At 35.9% G+C, this 11,053-nt stretch overlaps 1 protein-coding gene across 1 annotated transcript in view; it reads right to left on the bottom strand.

Annotated features, from left to right (window-relative positions):
- Window positions 1-1,600: 1,600 nt before the first annotated feature.
- LOC106466867 (synaptojanin-1-like) overlaps window positions 1,601-11,053 on the bottom strand; it is a 70,710-nt gene continuing 61,257 nt past the window's right edge. The window contains exons 21-23 of the mRNA XM_013927169.2: window positions 5,327-5,501; window positions 4,794-5,026; window positions 1,601-4,058 (exon numbers count right to left, since the gene is read on the bottom strand). Coding sequence (XP_013782623.1) covers window positions 3,444-4,058; window positions 4,794-5,026; window positions 5,327-5,501 — 1,023 coding nt within the window. The 3' untranslated portion in view covers window positions 1,601-3,443. The remainder of the gene's footprint in view (window positions 4,059-4,793; window positions 5,027-5,326; window positions 5,502-11,053) is intronic.

Genomic DNA, 11,053 nt, shown 5'->3' with positions numbered 1-11,053 from the left:
AGTAATGAAGGGCACATTGTGTTATAAAAATAAGATCAAACACTTTCTGTTAGACATTACGAAAGACGAAAATGATTTGAACAAAGCACAATTTTCTGAATAATTTACGTCTCAAAACTAAAACTGGATAAGATCAATTGAAAAAGGGGAACCCTTAATTTCTCAGACAAAGAAATTCAAGCTACAAGATTTCAGTGAAAACAAAGTACTAAATATTTACTTTACTTAAACATGAAATTTTAAATTTGCAACACTAGAAAAAAATTACATGGGCAGTGAAATATATTTTGATATTAGACACACTTACAAAAAAAATAATAAAAAATACAGTTTTAGAAGATTGAAAATACATATATTGTATGACCTTGAGAACTAAATTTCAATATATTTTCACATTTATCACTTATTACTTTTTTCTTGCATTAGGGAGGGGGATGAGGGTCGGATTTAGAATAATTGTGTAATATTTTTCCCATTATATTGCATTTTGTAACTTTATTATTCATATTTAACAGGATAAGTAGCTTCACCCCCTTTTTTTCAAAACTCTTAAAGTAAGAAAATTAGCTTGGAGAGTTTAATAACAATGGGAAAAAAATGTGTAAATATATATTATCAAAAATCTGTCACTTGTAATACTGCCTTTTCCTAATAAACATAAATAAATAAATATATACAAAGTACCAGATTACTATTCAACCAGGATATTTTTATTCTATTTTTATTCCGTCAATTAAAATTTAAAGGTAATTTGAATTTATAAACCTGAAACTGAAGGACTATGCTAGATATTAAGTAATATTTTTGGTTAGTGATAAGTCATTCTTAAATATTACAAACAGTAAACAAACATGTTTCAGTACACACGTACATATTTCAGTATGGTTAAGACAGAAGAAAATTTCACTTGATTAATATCAAAGAATCTATAGGCAACATTAGTAATAACTTTAAATGGTGGAATGTATATGTATTATTAATGGATAGAACTGCAAAAGTTCTAAACTTGGTCAGAAAACAGCTGAAGTTGAATTTCAAAAACACTTAAGACATTTACTTTCACTAACATACTGAAATTACAAACCAAAACTATTATTTTAACTTGATAACATCTATAAAACAAATGACAATTTAATGAAACCCAGCTATTAAAAACTGAGTTTACTTCAATTAATCCATTTTGTAACTAAGTTTACATTTACTGTGACCTAACAAATACTGATAAAAATTACAATTAAAAGTTTACTTTTACAAAAGTGTACTTTTATCAGTATATTTTGTATAAAAACCAGTGGTTAAATTGTTACTACATAAAGATCACAAGGAAGTTTTCATGTTGTAAGCAATTTTTCAAAAAACTTAAAACTATAAACAATAAAAATGAATCAGTGTGGAACTTCTGAATGTACTATCCCTGTATTTCAACTTGATCTTAGATCTTAATATATGAAACTTCTATTCGGAAACACACTAGTAAAAAGAAACCAGTTTTTAAAACATTTTAGTCAGCTTTATGTAATCCACCACAAGATACTGATAGCATTTTAGAAGACAAACTTAATGAATAAAACAACACTACGAGTGATGAAACAAATCACAATGAGTATTATATCATTTCTATTGAAAACAAAATGTGCTTTGAAGTTGATGGTCGAGAAATTAAATTGCAAAAAAAACCCAAAAAAAACAGTTGCATGAATTAGATCATGCTAAATGTTGCTTAGTATCAAAATTATTTGCAACAACTTATTAAAACTTCAGTGTTTAACTTTTACAAACTGCTTAAAAATAACTTGAAGAAATGAGCTAGAAACTCTGGAGGGTATCTGCAAGAAAAAAATTATTTTGCTACATGTAAAAAACAAGAATAGTTGTAATTTTTCATCATTAATGAGTCTAATTACTTTAACTACAATTGCACCCTGTGCATGCCATCAACTTATGTCAATATATTCCATGATCGATTAAATATATTCTTTAAATTTTCCATATTGTATCAATGGATCTTTTTTGTTCAATTCCATGTACAACTCCTGTTGAAGAGTTAAATTCATTATCAGGTTTGAAAGTTATTCTTTTCATGATATTTGTGAAATATAGTATTTGCTGCATAACTTCATTTCTTCTGATGTGCTTATGTTGATTTTAGATACCCATCAATTATTGTTATGCCAAATCTTTCGGTAAATCAAGTACTATTGATTGTATTGACTAAAATTTTAGTTTAGCTTACATCAACAATTTAAACTTTCTAACTAACACTTCTAATGAAACACAAATTATAATAACAAAGCATTCAACAAGACTATCTTTCTTTACAATAAATTACAGCTGTAACAAATTTTTTTATCTAATTTTAAAGTTTTAAACACCTAAATAATCCATCAACATCAAACGAGTCAGTTATATATTTAAATTGTAATACACAAAAATCAAATTATAACAGACTAAAATGGAGCTTAACAACAAAAGTCCACCAGTAATCTGGTATACAAAAATTCTGTTCACTCTCTACAGACAAGGATATATATATTCTTTAAGTCTGTAACCAGTGAAAGAATGGGAGGGATCCTTTTACAAACTTAAAAAGTTTCTATAAAACAATTCACAATCCTTTATACTTAAAAGCTTTTTTTTATTATTTGGTTTATCTTTGTTTCGCTACAGATAAAGAAAAGCATCACTTAAATATTTCCACAAGATCTTGTTAAATTACTTTACATGGAATTAATGAACAGTACGTTCTAGCAATAAGTAATAATATACTGAATGATTTTTCTTCATAACTCCCAAGTATTAAAATAGTAGAAAAAAATTATTACATTATTTCATGTTATTTTCAGATATATAATTACAACCGTTATGACCTTTAAGTTCTCTAAAGAATAAAATAATTAAAATATTATATCCACAAATATGGATTAGTTAGAACAGCACTCAAGAAATTAATGACTTTTTATTGCTTAAAAATCTAATGTAATTTAGTACATGTTCAAAGCAAGATTCTGAATTATGAGAAACAAAAGTTTCAAACCAATAAATAAAAATTGCCAAAATGATACCAAACATTAGATGTCTTCTATGACATAAAACTAATCAGGATAAGTTATTTATAGAGCATAATTTATAAATAATGATTCTTACAGACAGAGAAAAAATATACAACCTTTATAGATAACTACATGAAGCACAAAAGCAGGAACAAGAAACCTTTAGTTCCCAAGCAAATATTCTGTTGATCTAAATGAATTTAAGAGGGAGCAAGCTAAGTAAGAAATAATGGAAGAAATAATCTGAAAAGGTACATTGTTTAACAAATCTTTTGATCAATACACACACAAACACACACACATATACATTAAATATACATATCTTTAGTTACACTTTAAACTTTGGTACCAACAAACATTTAAAATGGATAAACTACAGAAATTGGCTGTAACCTATTGATCTGACCGTCTTGAAACACCTTGTGGTGGGCATGGATGTACTCTTGTAGTACGTGCAGGAATTGGAGGTGCAGGTTGAGAGAGAGGAGTTGATCCAAATGTTATTGTAGGCATTACTTTTGGGCGAGAAGGAATTGGAGGAGGAGGTGGCTCTGTAGGCAGCTGAGGAACGTTTTCTACTGGAGGAGGAGGTGGCAGCTTTGTAAGTGACTGAGGAACATCTACTTTACCAGAGGGTGGTGGCGACTGCCATGAGGACACTGGAGGTTCTGGTGGTGACATTTCCGGCTCAGGCCACGACTGAGTTGATGATCCCATTTCATATGAATCAATACGAGGAGGAGGTGGTGGTGGTGGAGGAGTGTTGGGAGGAGCAGATGCTTCACTGGTAGTGTATGGGACTGAAGGCGGGGGAGGTCTTGTTGGTGGATCTTCAAGCACCTTCTCTTTAGTGGGCCAAGATCCAGAGACTGATGCAGATACAGAATTATCCCATGCCTGGTTCCAATTAGATGGAACTTTCATATCAGCAACACCCTCAGAGATGACATGTTCTATACTTGGCAATGGAGGTCCTTCGACAGGAGGAGCTTTGCTTCCAAACACTACCTACAAGTTTTAAAAACATTAAATGAAAAACAATATTTATATCAACCTTTGCTGTAGAAAGTGAAATGAATGTAATTAAATATAAGGGATGAAATTACCTTAATTAAATATAACAGAAAAAAATCTGAAGTAATCTTAATTAAATATACTGGAAAAGACTGACTAGGATATTCACACTGGATACACGCTAATGTTATACGTTAAATAAAGGTAGTCTGCAAGAACAAAAAGCTGGATGCACGCTAATGTTATACATTAAATAAAAGTAGTCTGCAACAAGAAAAATCAGCATACACGCTAATATTATATGTTAAATAAAAGTAGTCCGCAAGAAGAAAAATAAATATTACATATAGGCTAGAAACTATAAAAACAAAATTGGTGACAAAAAAAAGCATGAAATTTTAAATTTCAATTCATTCAGTACCTTGAGAAATATCAGATGAAAGATATCAACAATTAAAGGAGCCAGAATTCTCAAAACAGTATGACTATCTTTAATCCTTACTAAAGTGAGGAAATGACAAACCAGCTGCACAACTATGCTTTTCACAAATATAAATATTCTACTGTATACTTAGCTTTTAAGTTCACCATCAAAAATCTGCTTCAAACATATGGAACAGTCATTTGTAGAAAGATCAACTTTATTACCAGATTATTTTTCTTGGATAAAAACTTGTAGTAGTTAGTATATTAAGTTACACACGTGTTCAAAACAATAAATAATTTTACTTCTTCACGAGCTCTTATTTCCCTCCTGGGGGAACCCTTTGTTGTTGAGCTAGCTGGAGGTGGTGGAGGTCTACGAGGAGGTTGTGGACGTGAAGGTGGTGGTGGTCTTGGTGGCCTTGTATGAGTTCCTTGGTCATTAAAGTCTGTAGGTTCCCCAAGTGATGGTGTACTACGTCCAGAAGAAGGCTGGGACATGGTCAACTGGGTTTCCTCCTCATCCACAACAAGATAAGCTTTATAAATAAAAACTTACATTCAAGAACTTAATCATGTATTTATATCAAATAAAAAACTCAAACTCAATGATCTTCACAGCCATGAAATAAATTTATAAGATTAGAAGCCAAGGCATCCCAAGGGTTGTTTTTTGATTCACACAGTCACAGTAATGATTTTTCCTCTCTCACACTCATAAACATATGCATATCCAGTGTACACACAATAACAAAATTTCAAAATAGAAATCCAAAGTTGGCAATGTTTAACAGCAATGATTAACAACTTAATAAAAACCACAGAAATAATTCTTATACCTTCCATGTCATAACCAACTTCAGGAGGTTGATATTCGTCATCTAGTAAGCCAATACCTTCATCATGTTCTTGGTTTAGTGGTACTGTGTTATTCCTACACAGCTTGAGTTCCTCCTCAACGGCAACTTTCCAGTCTGGAGTCTTCAGTTTCACTATAATCCTGTGACCTAGAACCTGATATAAACAAAACAGTTCCTCTGCCTTAACAAGTAACAAATGTACTTTTGACTACTATTCCATTCTTTCAAATCATTCTATTTCTTAATAATAGAATAACAGGTTAAAACAACTACTACAACATATCGCTTCCATAAGATATGTTTTTATTCAAATGCTATTTATTGTTGTATGATCCTCTTAAGTAATACCATCATTTGGAAATATCCATTCACTAAAGACCTCAATTTTCTTCTTCGAGCTACTTCCCATACTACATTATAATTTTCCTACGCTGAAAATGTATTTCCAACTGGTACTTACTTCCACTCACATACATAGCTATTCTTGTTTAGTGCTGTCCTCTATTTGCAAACTTTTTTTCGCATGCCACAAGCCTTTTATTCCTATGTACCCTCTTGGTTTACATGGTTTAACTGATTTACGCGTGCAAATTATCATGTGGCAAACCTCCACCAATAGACATGCCTCACACATACATGTGGTTCCGTCTATGCTATTCAACCTAACTATCTCTTCGAGCTTAGGCAGAAAACTAAGCACTGGTAGACAGTGGGGAAGGAAGGGTGGGAAGTGTGAATGGAAGTACGTACCTGTTGGAAATACATTTTCAGTGAAGGAAAATTATAACTTCTGAAAAGGTACCTTACTTCTGCTCACATAGATAGCTAAAATCCCACACTGAATAGGTGGAGGGACCAATGCAAGGGAGAAATAAGAAGCATCCTCAAACATTCAAAGACACCCTCCCCAAGAGGGAATCCTTAAAGAAGAGTATGATACATGGAAGAACACACCATTTCTGTACCAGGTATACTCTTTGCACAGATATGGAAAAGGTGAGAATGAGTTGAGCAGACAACAACGAAGAGTACATCTCATTGTGGGTAAAAGAAGGGATGTGTCCAAATGTGTAGAGTGGCTAGGGGGTGATGGACCATACAAAACAAGTAAACTGCATCCAAAACTCTACTGCCAGGAACTGACATCTACATGGGGGTAGGACAAGGATCATACTATCAGTAAGTCAACTTCAATCCAAAACTCAACTGCTGGGGACCAATATCCAAACAGTAGTAGGAAAGAGAATCATACCATCTTCACCTCAAGTTCAGCCAATTGGAGGGAAAATTATCACCATTGATCGGTGACCAGGGCACATGTGATCAGAATAAAATACAGATATATCCCTCTCAAATCAAGTATACTGGAACCACCCCAAATGCATCTTCAGCATAAAGACCAAAGACCTTGAGGAGAGAGCAAGAGGAGGAAGCAAAGCAATGACTAAGTGCACCCACTAAGACCAGCAGTACAGGGAAGTGCACCTGAGAAGAACTGAGTAATTGAGCAGGGTCATCTTGAATACGTGTGAGGACTTATGTTGATTGGTTCAGCTCGATATACAAAACTCAAATGCTTGGAACTAACATTCATGTGGGGAAAGGATGAGGAATCCCAATCGAAGGGGTAAACTGCCTTGACACCAGCACACTAAATGTGTGAGTAAATCATGTTGATTGGTTCTGCTCTAAATCCAAAACTCAACTGCCAGGAACCAATATCCTACCTCTACAGGTAGAGGTAGGATAAGGGATCCCAATCATCACACCATGAGTGTGGTCAATATGTTGATTGGTTCAGCCTAAATTCAAAATTCAACTGCCAGGAACCAACTTCCATGTATTATGAATGGATGCATTATTTTCATATTGTATATTTCACATTCACAAGGAAACCTCCATGGTCCAACACCCAGCGGCTTGGAACTGGAAAGTGGTAAGGACTCTTACTTCACTGGAAGAAACAGGGGAAAAAACACGGTGGAGAGTCAGGATGAACATTCACACCAGAGACAGTGCAATGGGTGACCATGAAACCCTATACTGAAAAGCAGATCAAACCTGATTTATTCAATCTAAGGAATGGCAGGGATGGGCAGCTATCCCCTTCTGCTTTACCCATGAAGCCCATGGGTGAGTATTGTCTGGAAGGGGCGTATTCAAAAAGCACATATATCACGAGAAATAACCTACAAGCAATCTTACAGAACACCACATCTATTTTATATTACATATTTGTATGCATTTAATGGCCATAAAAGAAAAAAAATCAACATGGCCTTTCGGTGCAGATTTGAGTACCAAACTAAGTAAGTGAAGAAAACCTGGCCAGATAGCACTTGCCACAGAGCAGAATTCAGATCAAAACATGAGATAGACCCCTGAAAAAGATAAATAAGGAAAAAAGAAAATTTACCCAGTTATATTCACACTGAGGTTTGAAGCATCACAACAAGCTGATGATGATAACCCAATGAGGAAAAAACAGTAACATGATGCAGATAGTGAGAGATGAAAGTACGCAGAATGGTCCACATGCTCGGATGAAGAATTTCTTCCAGTGAATGAAGCAGATGAGACACCAAAGAAAAAGTGAGGTGCCTCATCTGATGGGAAGACACCTGGAATAATTGATGGGAAGAAGGAAACAAGGAGGACTAAGCCAATCAAATTAAAAACCAAACCCAATTGGTAAGGGTGGAAGGAGATAGATCATGAACAGAAAATAGTTTCCAAGAAACGAATAGACGGAAATGGTGATGATGGAAGGAAGCTGTGCAAGCAATATAAAAATGAAAAGCACAAATGAAACATAGAAGTCTATCCAGATCAGACAGGGAATAGAGGTGCGAAATTGGCAAGAAGGAGTAGTTACCCTTCTTAGCTGGCAATGTTTTGGGAAGGAAGGAAGAATGATATGGAGTACATGAAACGTCGGTGGCAAACAAATCTGACCAATGACATCTGCAGGGCAAAAGGAGGAGGAAATACACTTTATGGGCTAAATGAAATGTGAAACAAGAAGACAAAGGTTGAAACACAGGTAAAGTAAGGCAATGAAGCACTACATTGACATCCCACGTGTGGACGGAGACTAATCCAAAAGGAACGTAACAAAAGGGAAAAGGTATAGGAGGCAAAAACTTTACAGTACTAAGAAAAACAAAACGAGTGGGATAAGACCACCTGATAACCGACGATCGAGGAGATCGAAGCCCTCTGATCAAATAACCGAGTGAGGAAATCCGTAATAACAGGAACAGTGGGATGAAAAGGGAAGAACCCCTGGCCCAAAGACCAATGACACATTCCACTTATGCTGATAAACCTCCATGGAAGAAGTTTGAACAGAACATGCCAACAATGAAGCTACTCCCCATGATAAACCAGATTTCATTGCCAAGGACTGGATAAAAACCAGGCGTAAGGATGAAGGGCAGAAATGGCAGGATGAACTACCCAGGACTGAGGCTGCTGTAGAAGGGTTGGAGTGTTGGGTAGAGGCAACAGTGAGCAGCTTGGATCTGAATCAGCCACAGAAACCATGGCTGAGCTGGCCAATATGGAGTAATCAGAAGGACCTGACATGGAAGGAATTAGATAGGAGGATAAACATAAAGGAATTTGTATGTCCAATCTTGACTGAATGCATCGACAGCCAGAGTAAGTGGATGAGGTACTGCAGAACAAAACTGAGTATCTTGGTATTAAGAATAGTGGCAAATAAATATCTTGTGTATGGGCCCAAAACATGAGATTCAACGTTCAAGAACAAAGGGAATAAGAACGAATGCCTCCTTGGTGATTGATATATGCTATGACCATAGAATTGTCTGTAAGGATCATAACCAGACAATTGTGGCCAAGAGGGAAGAAAATGATCCAAAGCCCACTGGACAGCAAGCAGCTGCAGGATATTGATAAGATAAGACCTTTCTGTTGTAGACCATAGACACGAAGTAATTTGGTGCTTTACCCATGCCCACCAGCCGTGAAGCAAAGCATCCACAAAAAGATGTAAATCTGGATGAGGGAGAGGAAGCGGAACCCCACCAAAGTGTAAGCCTTGTTCAACCACCAATGCAGATCGTCGACAAGTGAAGGAGGAAGGATAAGAGGAACATCCAAGGAATCACGTGCAAGGTTCCATTGGGGATAAGTGCCACCGTATAAAACCACATCCACAAAAGAGATAGAACCTTGTGAGCAGTAAGGGGGTTGATGACTGTCAGCTCCATCAAAAAGAGTTGAAATAAAGAAGGTTGGACCCGACTGAGATGAGTGTTGAACAAAACACCCAAATGGATAAGATATTGGGTAGGAGCAAGGAGTAATTTCTTCAACTTGATAAACCAACTGACCCGAGTCACTTTCAAAAGAATCAGATGAGTATGTTGGGTGGACTCCAGTTCAGAATGAGCCAGGAGAAGCCAATCATCCATGTAATGGTGGAAGCGCAATCCTTGAATATACATAAGACCCGCAAAAGCCTTGACCACCTGACAAAAGAAATATGGGGCTGTAGCAAGCCTGAAAGGAAGACCACAAGACTGATAAACTATCCCATGAGGAACAAACCAAAGATAGTGTCTCGATTGTCTCAATATGGGAAAAAGGAGATAGAAAATTGAGACATCAACCTTGATCACCAATAAGCCCTGAGAAAAAGCCCACCTGAGATGGAGAAATGATTCCATGGTAAAATGAGGTAGCATCAAGAAGAGATTGAGGCATGATAGATCTATAACAGGACAACAGTCCCCGGTTTTCTTAGGGACTACAAACAGCCTGGAATAAAACCCTGGAGAAGCGTGAATTAAAGGTTCTATGGCATGTTGAGAGAGAAGATCTTGTACTACCTCGTACAGAGGGTGACATGTGGAAAGGTCCTGAGGCAATGAAAAGGAAATCTGGTATCTGCAACAATGGAGGAGGGGAGAGGAAATGGATGACAAGTCCCTCTGCTAAAACCTGAAGGACCCATAGATCTCTGGCGAAATCTCAACACAGATGAACAAACTGGAACAAACAAGCCCCCATCGGAACAGAACCAACAGGATAGTCACCAATACAGTTGGTGACGTGACACTCATCATAAAATAAAATGGTGAAAAGATGATTCCCTTGTGGAAGAAACAGGTAAGGGTAGGGAAGGAGTAGGACAGGGAACAGATGTAGGGATTGTCGAGGCTCTATACAAGATAAACAATCAACTAACGAGAAAAGAGTCAATTGCTGTTTAACAGATTCTACACGTGATTCCAAAGTCACCAGAAGATCTCCAAAGATTGACTGATGGAGAAAAAGGGCAAGGCATAAGTCCTGAAGATAAGGTGATGGTAAACGAATATAGGACAAAACTGCATCTCTCCCCACTAAAGAAAATGTCTTAACACAAGCACTGCCAAACAAGAAGTGATAGTTAGGTAGAATAGCATAGAGGGAGTTACATGAATCACATGTGTGGGGCATGTTTATTAGTGGAGGTTTATCACATGATAATTTGCATGCGTGAATCAGTTAAACCATGTGAATCTGAGAGGGTACATTGGAATAAAAGGCTTGTCTTATGTGAAAAAATTTTCAACTAGAGGGCAGCACTGAACCAGAATAGTTATGTACATGAACGGAAGTAAGATACCTTGTCATAATTTTAAATTTAGCTTAACTACTTTATTACAAGACATAATAATGCATTTATTTTTG

This window comes from Limulus polyphemus, unplaced genomic scaffold (genome assembly GCF_000517525.1).
Source record: "Limulus polyphemus unplaced genomic scaffold, Limulus_polyphemus-2.1.2 Scaffold2404, whole genome shotgun sequence".
Classification (NCBI taxonomy): Eukaryota; Metazoa; Arthropoda; class Merostomata; order Xiphosura; family Limulidae; genus Limulus; species Limulus polyphemus.
This window is presented reverse-complemented; position numbering and strand designations above follow the sequence as displayed.